At 38.2% G+C, this 13,215-nt stretch overlaps 1 protein-coding gene and 1 pseudogene across 7 annotated transcripts in view; one reads left to right on the forward strand and one right to left on the reverse strand.

The window, feature by feature from the left end:
- The first annotated feature begins 1,524 nt into the window (after positions 1-1,524).
- Positions 1,525-2,844, forward strand: LOC104248643 (acyltransferase Pun1-like; annotated as a pseudogene).
- Positions 2,845-3,206: 362 nt separating this feature from the next.
- Positions 3,207-13,215, reverse strand: part of LOC104248641 (polycomb group protein EMBRYONIC FLOWER 2-like) — a 32,194-nt gene continuing 22,185 nt past the window's right edge. For 6 of the 7 annotated variants that reach the window (XM_070171750.1, XM_070171751.1, XM_009804948.2 and 3 more), the window contains 6 exons: positions 11,568-11,754; positions 10,463-10,511; positions 7,224-7,307; positions 5,262-5,341; positions 4,075-4,164; positions 3,207-3,590 (listed from right to left, as the gene is read on the reverse strand). In XM_070171750.1, the coding sequence (XP_070027851.1) occupies positions 3,467-3,590; positions 4,075-4,164; positions 5,262-5,341; positions 7,224-7,307; positions 10,463-10,511; positions 11,568-11,754 (614 nt within the window). In that variant the 3' untranslated portion in view covers positions 3,207-3,466. Of the gene's footprint in view, positions 3,591-4,074; positions 4,165-5,261; positions 5,342-7,223; positions 7,308-10,462; positions 10,512-11,319; positions 11,507-11,567; positions 11,755-13,215 lie in introns of those variants that run through there. The other variant, XM_009804949.2, reaches the window with a different exon arrangement.

The raw sequence follows: 13,215 nt of genomic DNA on the forward strand, positions 1-13,215 counted from the left end.
GAACAGAGGGGCGCAGACCTCCCAACCATCAACCACCAGAACAATCATCATCATCATCATCATAAGGCTCAAGGACGGCGCCAACTCAGGTGGGGGAGAATGTCATGGGCTGCTTTCTAGACACGCCCCATGATCCCTTAGTCGCGCCCCATGGCAGCCTAGCAAGCCTCACAATGCCTAGCGCCATGGTCGGCCCCGTGGTCTTGGCTGCGCCAAGTGACAAGCGCGCATGCGCCTCTGTCGCCCCACCGATGCCTCTTGCCGTCGCCTAGTGGCTGGCCAATGACAACAGCGTCGCGTGCCCTGACCATGCCGCTCGCGCAAATTCTGATGCCTCGCCAGCGCCCAGCTACAGGCCCATTCCAATAGCGCCTTACGCACAGACCCTAATGCCAAGCACCAGCTCCCGGCCTCGGGCAAACATAACAAGTGTCGCGCGCGCCAACAGCACTGCACGCGCAGACCCTGACCCGCAAGACAAAGTTGTTGCCATCGGACTTGTTTCTACATTGTAATAAACTAAGTCATTTTCATTGTAATTATAGGCTAGTTTACATCATTTTCATTCAGTGTGCTTATACAGCTTTATTAGGATAAGTCATGTAACTTTGGTTTATTTTTTTAAGCATTATTAGGGGGGATCAAGCAATCAAACATTTTCAAGCAAACAATTTTCTGTACTGGTGTCTCTTCCCCTCGACACTGCATCTTTTGTAATCAGCATTTCATTCATCAATAAAATAATCATCGTCACTCAAAACCCAATTCTCTCTCAGCTTCCGCAATTGCTCGTGACATTGGTTTTCCCGCACGGCACTAACAATCTAGTCTAGCGTGCGGAGGGGACCTCATTGGCGGACAACAACCACACTGACATCGGTTGTTTAGCCTTATGTTGCCCTTCCAAAGAATATCAGGAAGGCGTTGCGTAACAGTGATTGCGTAGTATTTATCTTGGGTAATATTTATAGTGAGCAAGCTATGATTTTTTGTCATGTAGTGAGATGAAAATTGTCAAGAAAGTGGGTGGTGAGTGATTTATGGAGAGGGTAAGAATGATGAAGTGGTAGAATATTATTTAAAAAATGCTATTCTTACTAAATTAAAATTGAAAAATAAAATACTAATTTGCTACTTTTAATTTAAAAATAATAAAAGAATAATTCAAAATAGTTAACTTACTAAAATTAAAGAAAATAATATTTTTTTGGTGATTCTTCTTTCCTTTTGTAAATGAAACAAAACTTACACTAAAAATGACTTTTTTGGTGGTTTTCATTTTCTTAAATAAAACCCACTAAATTGAAATAAAAAGTCTAAAAATCAAGGTAAGAGTCTAAGAAGAAAAAATTTACGCTAAAAGGTTGCAAAAGTCGGGTCGGTCTCAAATTAGGTGCTCACATATAGCAGTGCAGTGTATAAAAGTAGTGTAAGACGATGGCAATTATCGAATATAATTTGTAGCATAACACATTGCTTCCCAACTAATTGATCGAAGTATCAAACGCAGAAAGAAATCATATGATGGCTTCATCATCTCCTAATCCCACCCCTTCTGCATCCATAATCTTAGAGAAGTTCATCAAACCCTCCTCTCTAGCTTCTCCTACTAAAAGATGGCACAAGCTCTCCTATCTTGATCAAGCCTTTAGTAACATATACATTCCCTTTGCACTTTTCTACACCAAAAAACAACTAGATGGTGTTTCAGTGAATCCTACTAAAATATTTTATATTCTTGAAGACTCATTATCCAATACACTATCGTCATATTATCCATACGCTGGAAGACTTGAGGATAATACTATTGTGGATTGTAATGATGCTGGTGCTGAGTTTGTACAAGTACAAATCAATTCCCCTATATCTGAATCACTTCAATGGCATAATAATGCTTTTGAAGAGATGATATTTCCATAAGGGTTGCCTTGGTTTAGTTGTACAAATCGTGCATTAGTTGCAACTCAAATCAGCTACTTCAATTGTGGAGGAATAGTTGTCAGCATGTGTATATCCCACAAAGTTGGAGATAGACACAGTGGTTACAATCTTTTTAAGGACTGGGCTACCACATCTCGCAAGCCAAATCAGTCAACAAAACCTTGTCTGTACAATGTCGAAGAATCCATCTTTCCTCCACCACCTAGTGGTCCTTTCCTATTCCCACGTTGCACATCCAACAAAGATGAAAGCATTCACAGAAGATACACTTTTTCTGGCCAAAAACTTGATGAACTTAAGGCCTCAGTAGCTGCTAAATCAAGTGTCAAACATCCGTCGCGCAATGAAGTTGTCAGTGCACTTCTCTTTAAAAGTTTCGCTGCTGTAGTAAAAGCAAACTCTGGTAATCCATTCCAACCATGGGTTATGACTCAAACATTTGTCTTGCGAGAGAAAATTGGTTTGCAGCCCAATTCTATTGGAAATATTGTGACAGTGGCTTTCATATCCATACTCACTGAGGCAGATATGACATTATCAAATATAGTGACCGAAATGAGAAAGAAAAAGCAACATGTCTGCAGTAGAGATAATGTCAGAAATAATCTACTTCTTAAAGAGTTTCTTGAGCTAGAATCAAAAGAGAGAACTTTCTTCAAAACTCAAGAAAATCCATTTTATTTTAGCAGCTTAGTGAAATTTCCACTTCATGGAATCAATTTTGGCTGCGGGAAACCTGCAAAAGTGAGCATACCAAATGGCCCAAATAACAGATTAATCATCTTGGTGGGTAACCTAAGTGGTGGAATTGATGCATTTGTTTCATTGAGGGAGCAAGATGTGTCCGTCTTTGAAAATGGCGTGGAGCTTCTCAAATTTGCTATTCCAGTTCCAAATTTTTAGAGGGTAAACACCATGTTTGTGTGTGTGTGTGTGTGTCGTATTTTTTAATGTAATAAGCTTGTCGCAAATATACTTTTGCTGTTGAGTCCGCTACAGGATCATAGTTGTCCTATATTGATCTTCAATGCATACATCTTCAGGACTACAGAATAAAGGATAGCAAACACTTATTTTTGGGTAAATTCAAAAAGTACTATTGAGAACTGCAAAAGGAGCTCGAACATAATCGCATCTTATGGGGCCAAAAGCTACTCCTTTTGAGGAATATTTACATTTTGGTATCTATATTTGCCGCAGAAGTGAATGGAAACACAGCTGCCTAAGTATGGGTGGGTTGGGGGAGGGGGGAGGGAGAGAGAGACTGAAAAAGAATCAGACTGAAGATATAATAGAGCCCTTTAACAATGTGAATCATTAATTTCTAATTTAGAACGGCAGATGCCACTGTATGACCTCTATAAAACATTAAATTAGCGAATCTTACCCTTAAAAAGACAACAGTCATCTAGCCACGATAACATTAAGAAAACAGACGTTGAAAATTTGGAGATGTAGATCCAGCCACAAAGCTGTATCACTACCAAATCCATTGCTAGATTGTGAAATATTGTCACACGGGTATTCAGCTTCTAGTAGAATCATTGTCTTGGCTTTGGAATTGCTCTAGTATTAGGTTACAATTGTTGATTCCACGCGCATCAATAAGGCCATGGTTCCACAGTTTGATCATGAATAATCTCCAGCACCTGCCATAAAACATTGAATTATACAAAAAAGCTACAGTACAGATGAGGAAAAACAGAGTACATGCTACTGTAGATGATGAGCAATTATCACATATTGAGATAGACCTAAATCAGCAATTTTAAGGGAAAACCAGTACACCCCTAAACTGTCTAGACGTTTGTTGATGGCACTATTACGACTTCATCAGATCTGAGAAAACATGTATTTATGTGACAAAACCAACAATAAATTTGTTTCCATGAGTAAAGAAAAATGAGCCTAAGATAAACAAGCTCAGAAATTCCCAATAAGCATCAGTGAGCATGAAATAGACCAACATTCTAATTTAGTAGTGTTCAACAAAAAACAGAGCAGTTTCTTTCTGGGAAACATACATGATCTCAGGTGAACCAAAGAAAGGCACGATACAGGTGTATGGATTGGATAGCATCGGATAGAAATAACAGTGAAATGTCAACACAGGTAACTAAGAAGATTAATTACCACAGCAAGGCTGGTGCTCGGGCGAACTCCTCACCATGCAGCTTTGAAAAAGCCTCACATGCCCAAGGAATGTGACCATCTGCCAACACCCTGCCACAGTAACAAGAAAGATGTTATACAAATATAAAAATAAAAAGGAAAGGTCGCACTTTAAATAAACCGAGACTCAAAATTAACAAATTTCTGAAACTAAAGGGAAATGAGACAAGAAACAAACTCATCGTAAAGCAACTTGAATTAGAAGCTTCTCTATAGTACTTAAGCTCCTCTTCTCACCCCCAGACCCACACAATCCTCTTGTTCCACCATCAATTCTCCCTCTGTTGCTCTTTACAGCCAGCAAGAAGGGAATTCAGCAACCGAACTTTTCCAACAGGTATCCCATTATCACCAACAAGTATGTAATTCAGCACGAGAAGACCACACTTGTTGCCCTTTGGGGCTTTATACAACTTCTGTTTTTGCTTAATATATTATTACTCTGATAATCTTACCAGTCTACTTGTGCATGAAGCGGGAAGAAAGACAGACCCAACTTCAAAACACATTTACTTCAGTGAGAAGTTCGTGTGACTTAATAAGAACAGAGAAAACAGGTTAGCTGCTTCTCCAAAACCCTTAAATGGCGCAGCATTTTCCAGAAGTTCTCAAAAAATGTCTATTTGAGGGCATCAGATCAAGGACGGCCTTCTCTTTTTCAAGGAACTCTTCTTTTGTCTTTCTCTTTTCCTATTTCCCAGGCAGTAGATGAGGTACAAGGTGATGTCACTCTCGTACAAAAACTAGCAAGTTGGGTGGTAACGAATGGCATTTACTCACTAATATAACACTGTTTTTGGATAAACGAAGATGAAAGGTAGTGGAAGGAAGAGGTGGACTGGTCTATCTACTTCCCTAAAGACGGTTGTCACGCCCTTCTCTTTTGCACAATGGTAAAGAAGTAAATGAGACTTACCTTCTTAACCACTCCACCTATTTCGGGGAAGGTTGGAGCAGCTAATTGCAGATTGTTGCACTTTTAATACATTCCTAAGTTACCCACATCTACTATTACTTCACAGGCCCTCCCTCTTCACCCAAATAAAAATAAGAGCGTACAATACACACGTCTCCATACCCCAACACTCCGGATAATAATAGGAAAAACCATACAAGCAAATCAAACCAGATACTAAATAAGACAGTACCTTTGCTTTCTAACAAATGAGTTCCATAGATGCATCATTTGCTTCTCATCTTTGGTAACATCCACGAAATCATCAAGCATCTGTAATATGTCTGAAGTTAGTTGAATGATTTCTTCAAATAACTTATAGAATCAAAATCTTGCCTCTTGAATTAACAAATTTTGCAGCAGTTCCCAAGGGAAATCAGTTGGAGGGAACAGTTTGGGTAACCTTCCGTAGTTCTCAAACGCATTATATTAGCAGCTTAAGGAGTTCCATGATTCTGCCTAACATTCAAGTTGAGAAAATACAGTTCCTTCAAATGACAAGCTAGTATTGGGCAAAAAACATTTATCATCCAGTTAGAACCAGACATCAAAACACACCTTTCCCTAGTTGGTTTCAGTGGTCGATATTCATCCAAACCATTCAAAATACCATTTTCATTCATTTGAGGCAAAACCAAAGGCGATTTGCCTAGTCTGAATCAGATTTAAGGAAAATGGTGGATCATGAATAAATACATTCTGCAAAATGCCCAGACCTTGATTTTAGTTTTAAGCAATTAGAAGATATATCCTTTAGATCAATGAAATTTACAACTTATCAAAAGTTTACGTCATTAAATGAGATTTTTATTCAATTACTCAGCTGTTAAGAAAATTACAACAGCATCAGCAGCAACCCATATGGACACTACTGCTTGCTGATAATTTTCAGAACTCTAGTATATATGGGACAATATAACTCACTGATGCAATATAGAGAAATATAATAAATGTCCCTCCAGGATCATGAATAGATAATATTCTGCAAAATGCTCAGACCTTTCTCCTCTACCATTATCCCCTTCCCAAGTGTCCTTCCTCATGTCCTAGCCCCTCAATGACAACGGCCCGCCTCAAGCCCACCACCACCCACCAAAAAAACCTGCATTGATACTGTTGATGGTCTTCGTGCCTCCATTCACCCTCGATGATGACGATCTTCCTCCACTGTCACACAGTGGTAATCTCCACTTCTAAATATCTGATTAAATTTTCTGTAATTCGGTCAGCTTTTCTGGAACTTCTCATCAGCAATCCTTTATTTCTAAATGTCTTATGATTTATAATCGTGCTTTTCTAGCCCTCTTTCTTTTTCTTTGGACGCGCTTTGTAGTATTTTCACCATTCTTACTATGATCTCTTTTTGCAAATTGTTCATTTTCTACATTCTCCTTTATTTATCAGAATTTTATACAAATGTTGTTGCTCTCTCTCTCTCTCTCTTCTTTTTGCTAGATTTTTATTTCTTCTCCTGCTATACGTGTTTTGTTGTAAGTTCTTTTAGTTGGACGATTGAATTGTTAGTGTGTAGGATTTGTGATGATCAAAGTGAGATGCCCATGGAATTATTAGAAGAAATAGATGCAGCACTTTGCAATTAAAATATCAACTTGTGGCACATGGTATTCATAGAGCTAATTGTGATCTGCTTGTGAGGAAAATGTGGAATGCATAACTGCAGGAGAAGTGCAATCCGGTCATTAGCCTGGTATAAAAAAAATGGAAAGTAGTCCAGCTAATAATACTGTCACTGTAACCAAATTACGGTTAGTAAGTGCTGTTTGGCGCACCAAACGACCCTTTATAAATTAATCCTTTTACTTTCAAGCCCAAAATTTGGAAGACCCAATTTGAGAATGAAGAGAGTAATTTTGAATGGCATAATAAGTTCAGTTAATACCCTTTATCAAAAAATAAGTTAAGTTAATACAATATACTTAAGATAATTGTTACAACGAACGAAAGTGGGAAAGTTTAATAAGAGGATATAACAATAAGGCTAATATATAGTTACTTCAAATAAGTTAAGAGAGCAAGTTGTTGCCATTTATTTGAAGGGTCAAGACAATTAGGACAAAACTATCCCAAAAAGTCAGCCAATTAATTTGGATGCAGAGTAAAATAAAGAAGCAAACTATATAATTATGCTGCATACCCTTCGATCTTCAAGATCTGCAACATCATCATCAACTTCATCCTCACTGTCTCGATCTGATAAAACCTGCTCCAGTGCCATGGGCTTCACCCCAATAAAAAATTTCATTAGCAAATATATGGTTTAAAGGACTCCTCATTACTTCCCAGATTTCTATAGACATATATTGGCTATCAGTTCTTGGAAAGATTTTAAGATTCATTACAAGTAGACAAACATTTCAAAATTTATTCAATTTTGTGTCACATTCAGCTAGATAATTCACCTCCAGACCCCAAGAACTGGGGCTATTTCAAATGGAAATCAAAATACAACAGCGGAAGCCAATATCGAACTGTCATTATTTTAGATCTTAAATTTGTTCAGGTGAAATTATATATATATCCAACGAATGATACCCAAACAAGTGAATTTTGCCGCATCTCTGATTCAACGAAAAACATGAAAAGTAAACAGGGATAGATTTTTTATAACTTAACATTGTAGGAAGCTTCCAACAATAAACCCAACATGTCAGTATATCACTACAAACTCTAGCAGTACTTAGGCAGTGACAAAGCCTTCAGTGGTGGGGCTTTTTGATAAGATTGAAACCTAGAGACCGAAGTCTTGATCGTTGAATAATATAGGTTGCTGAATTTTATCTCTCTCCATCGACTGATATGCAGCTAATCTAAAAAGTAAACGACTTGTTAATGTCTACTGTGCTTCTAATTTATTTGAGATTTCTTTTTTTACTTATAATAGGTTTACTTCTGAAAATTCTTAAAATCAGTTGATATAATTGTCAAAGAAATATTATGAACTAAATATCTGAACTACTTGGTTTTAAACATTATCTTTATTTGAGATATGTGACATAATGATTTGCTATTCTTCAAATACAGTAACAACTAACAAGCCAGGTTGCCTTAGATTAAATTTAGTAAAGTATTTACATTGGTACCATTAAGATTTTTCTGATCCCGTAATCAAAGATTTTAAATATCGAATTACTTAGCACAGTGAGTTCCAAGTGCTGATTTAATATTTCATAAGCGTTCACACTAAATACATTAGAAGACAAAATTAGTAGTTTTCCACAGGAATAAGGAGCCAGCTGGTAGCTTCGGATCTTTTGTCACCCATGTAAATCCTTCAGTTCCCTCCAAAACACGATAGGAAAAGAGAACTCAAAACTACAATGTTCCCCATAGATTTCACAAACAGTCAAAACAGCACAAATATTGCTCCGATTCGTCAAATATATAATCCAAAAAACATATCTTCTGATATTATTTTATTTATATAAAATTAAAAAAAATAGCTTCCGATACTGTTTGAAATATTTAAATGCAGTTTTCAAAATATTTCAGGATCACCAAGGCTTCCTGAAATTATGTATCCCCTAAGTTCAACTCTTGTCATTTTTTTTCAAATGCTTCACATCCCAACGTGACAAAAACAATGTAAAAGGCTAGAGTCAATTTTGGATGAAGTAACCTTCTTATAAAGAGAAAAGTATAGATTAGAAGATCTAGCTTGTATAAAATGTTATTGGTTTGATACCAATAATGGTAATCGTTTCAGTATCTTAAAGATACATATATATATCCCCGATTGAAATTTATTGATAGTACAACATACCCTGTCTCGGTGGGCATGGCTCTCGTGAATGACAAGATGCGGGAAGCGCGGCTTAGATGGTTCGGGCACATGCGGAGGAGAAGCCTAGATGCAACGGTTAGGAGGTGTGAGCAGTTGACTTTGGCAGGTACGAGAAGAGGCAGAGGGCGGCCTAAGAAGTATTAGGGTGAGGTGATCAGGCAGGACATGGCGCGGCTTTTGATTTCCGAGGACATGGCTCTTGATAGGAACATGTGGAGGTCGAGCATTAGGGTGGTAGGCTAGGGGGTAGTCAAGAGTTCTTCCCTCTTTGTACCGGGTAGTCTGATAGAGTTTTGTTTAGGTTTGTTAGCGGTCTATGTTGTGTTCACATTGTTGTTTTGCATAGTTTTTGTTAATGTCCTTTCACTTATTCGTTGTTGTTATTTTTTTCTGGAATCTTTTGTTGTTACATGCCTTTTTTTTTGTTTCTTTTCTGATATTATTGTCTCTCCTGTTGAGCCGAGAGTCTCCCGAAACAGCCTCTTTACCCTTCTCGGAGTAGGGGTAAGGTTTGCGTACACTCCACTCTCCCCAGACCCCACTAGTGGAAATTTACTAGGTATGTTGTTGTTATATACAACATACCCTGTCTCGTATAGAGTATCACAAATCCATTTGACCAACTTGGAAACTTACAGGAACTATGTTTTCCTTTTTTGTCCTTCCAAATTCACCATGTGTAATACAAGTTGTACTTCAACTAATTAAGCTGCAGAAATTTTTTCTTCAATTAGGATACAATTAACTAAACAAGCTGCAGAATGTCTGGCTTCCGAGTTACAACTATATGCATGAATCATTCTGTACAGAAGTGATAGGTCAGTACGTTTTTAATGCAAAGAACAAAATAGTTCTCAAGGAATAGGTTCCTTTTTTCAGTCAAGTAAATGTGATAAATAACGAAGCACTCAAGGAGCATGCAACCCATAAACAAAATATGTATGCAATTTCTCAAGGAAAAATACAAGATGGCTACACATTCACCACTTTTTGATTCATTTTTTTGACAGATATTAATGTAGTATGCTACTTCATTTTTCAAATATCACGGATGACACATGATCAAATAGTTCTAACATTAGAAACAAATAATCATTCAAAACTTGACTGTAGCGAATCAGAAAATTATCCCATGTTTCCTTCCGGATAAATGAACACCATCCCGTGTTGTCATATCCACCGCACTCACAAGTTGGTTAACGACTTTGAGATGCCAATTGATCCTCTCATATACCAAGTATAAATTGGTCATCATCTATATTTTTTAAGAAGGCCATTATATATAGTTGCAAAGAGGTAATCCATCATTGACTGATAGGATACTCTGCTTCAGCCTTGGGTCAATTATACAACCTATCAAGCAAGTTGACTTGACCAAAAGCAGACATATTGGCACACTGACTGTGAATTTTTAAGTGCAACGTCCACTCTGTAAGACTCTAAGACTACTGTATACATTGAGAAAATACAAAATAATCCTGATTGTTAAGCATTTCACATTCTAGTCCATCATCAGTAGGAATAGCAGTTGCTTTATGAAGAAGCAAAAACAAATTCCAAGATCCCAGAGCACAAGGTAAGAAATTGATTACCTGGGCTCTATGAGAATGAAAGAATTGCCTTTTTTGCAGGAGTGCACGACTGTAAAAGAAAAAACAACATTGTATTAAAAGCCAGACAATCTTATCTACGAACTATAAAGGTAAACCATAATACAGAAAATTTGTGTAGTCAATTTTCTCCCAACTAGTATCACATCAAAGACATTAAGCAAAATCAAGAAACACAGAAATACAGATAATACAGAAAAGCATCACTGGACAGTCTCAATACAATCAATTTTTAGCATTCTTAACCAAGACAGGAACCAGTCCTAACGCTGTAGCATATAAGCTAAAATACGATTTAACAGCAGACAGAGAGAGAGAGGGAAAGGGTTCGACGTATCCATCAAAAGGGAAGTAAACCGCAGTCAACGAGAAACTCAAAACACAAGTGTACCATCAAACTACAGAATGGATAGTCGAGAACCAGTCCGTCTTGCCAATACTAAAATCGAGATCATGGTCTAGGTTTCTGATAAAGTTAAGATTGAGGCTATCTAAAAGACAGAACAGAAAACCACCATTACTAGGCACTAGACCTAAGGCAAAGACCATATTTGAAGATGGTGGCACCCTTGAATTTTTTGAAACACTAGAGGGCTAGTATATCCTTCATAGATACAACTTCACAACTGCCGTAGGTCCAAGTTGGATACAGCGACCCTATCGGTCACTAAACTCGAGGCCAAGACAGAATTTGAAGGTATGGGGCACCATCGAATTATTGAGAAAAAACTAAAGGGGGAGGAAGTATGTCTTTCACAATAATTTCCAAAAATTCTCAAAATTATAGACATCAAAACCTCAAATTTACAAAACATGGGAGCATGTTACACCCCACCTCCAAAAAACAAGCACCATAACTGCAGTAGGCTCAATGGGGTACAGTCATAAAAGGGAAATAATAGCTCCAAATTAGACAGCCAATAATATAATCCACAGTGAAGTTCAAGCGATTAATGCCAACTGCAGCAAACAAAATCTGCTAATTGATGATTTATTGGACCCGGTACTGAAGATCTGCAGTGAAATCTTTTCCACCCAAAATAATTTGGTTAAAAAAAATGCTACTCGACACTGCCGTCGAACATACTTTCTGGGATCAGAGCGCTCAACTGATAACTTTCTTGACTTGGCAAACTGAAGCAGTGCTGGGGGTGCAAGAGTGCTTCCTGGTACTGATTGCACATAGTCAGGATCTGGATACAAGTGACCAGTTGCAGAAGAAACGCCTGCACCATTGGGACTTGATGGATCACACTCTACAGCCTCAGCAACACCTGATATACATTCAACAAAAGTGTCCACAAATGAGCAGAATGGCAGCAGTTATTTCATGAAATTCTTCTCCAATAATCATGCAAAGTGCTAGAGGAATAAGCCTCATTTTACAACTTGCTACAAGTTGTATGAAAAGAAAAGAACACTACCCCCTTACCTCCCTCCTCTCAAATAACACAAATAACAGAAAGTCAATACTGCTGGAACAATAGTTAAACAGAAGTTAATGGCATTCAACAGTTGGGCTGGCAGAAAGACACCAATATTTCAGATTATACCGTTAGATTATGCCACTTCGTAACTTGGTAAATTTTCTCCTCTTCCATCAAGCAATTATGTAATTAACTTTGCAAACCAAGAATCTGAGTTAGCAAATGAGTGGACATTAGGACTAAAATTGACTTGGCAGATATTCAAACCTATGCATTTTGGATTGTGAATTGTGGTTTGAGTCCAGAGTTACTTAGGAATATTTCAAGGGGAAATTGAACAGAACTCAAGTTGTAACGGCCCATGGACCGCTCGCGTTGAACTCAAAAGGGGTTTGCTGTGAAATTTGTCTTAGGCAAACCTCACATCGCCTCATCAAAATGGGAGGGAAAGTTAGGGGCCACGTGAGGGTGAGTTCAAGATTCAACTGTAGAGACGCCTTTTGGGTTAAAGCCCAAAGGGGACAAAACCGTGAGGCCCAAAAGCTTTTGCGATGGCCCAGATGGATCGGGCCAAAGTGGACAATACGTTGTCAGCAGGCCTGGGCCGTTACACATATCATGCATCTGGGACATGCTCGAGCAGTTGGGCCATGCGTCTCATGATACGCCCCACCTATGCCGCAAGATGATTGGCATTCACCTTGCACTGGGGCACGCAACAGTTCCACCGGTTAAACATTGGAACAAATAACTCACATATACATAAATGCAAAAGCAAAAAACCCTCTTCTATATAAGCGCGTTTAGGTACATAAAAGATCATCACTCCCTCGGCAAGTACCATAAGAGAGAAGGAGGCGGTTGATGTAGCTTAAACCTATCCACTACTCCCTTGTAACCCTCCCACCCTAATAACAAGGAGAGAGACTGGGTGTATATGGTCAAAACATTCAATGGTTGATTTTTTTTCCATTTTGCTTTCACCTTCCTACTTTCTTCCCATTACCGAATACTTTTGTTTTCTTTCAACTACTGTTACGCTGATCAGAATTTAATTTTTAATATTACAAATGCACACAAGCATGTGTGCACTTGGTTGAATTTATATAATCATTATTCCACCACGATATTTTTTCATTGATAACTGAGAAATACACGAGGTATGGGTGGCTAATAGGCCGAGTCAAGTCAGCTACGCACACCACTGGCACACAAAAGAACCGGACCAACCCTCCCCCCCCCCACATATAGGAAAGGGGGCTAGAGTGCTCTGGTGTAGGTTAGGGGGCTAGAGTGGGCTGGTATACT

The sequence above is a fragment of the Nicotiana sylvestris genome, chromosome 4, assembly GCF_000393655.2.
Source record: "Nicotiana sylvestris chromosome 4, ASM39365v2, whole genome shotgun sequence".
Lineage (NCBI taxonomy): Eukaryota > Viridiplantae > Streptophyta > Magnoliopsida > Solanales > Solanaceae > Nicotiana > Nicotiana sylvestris.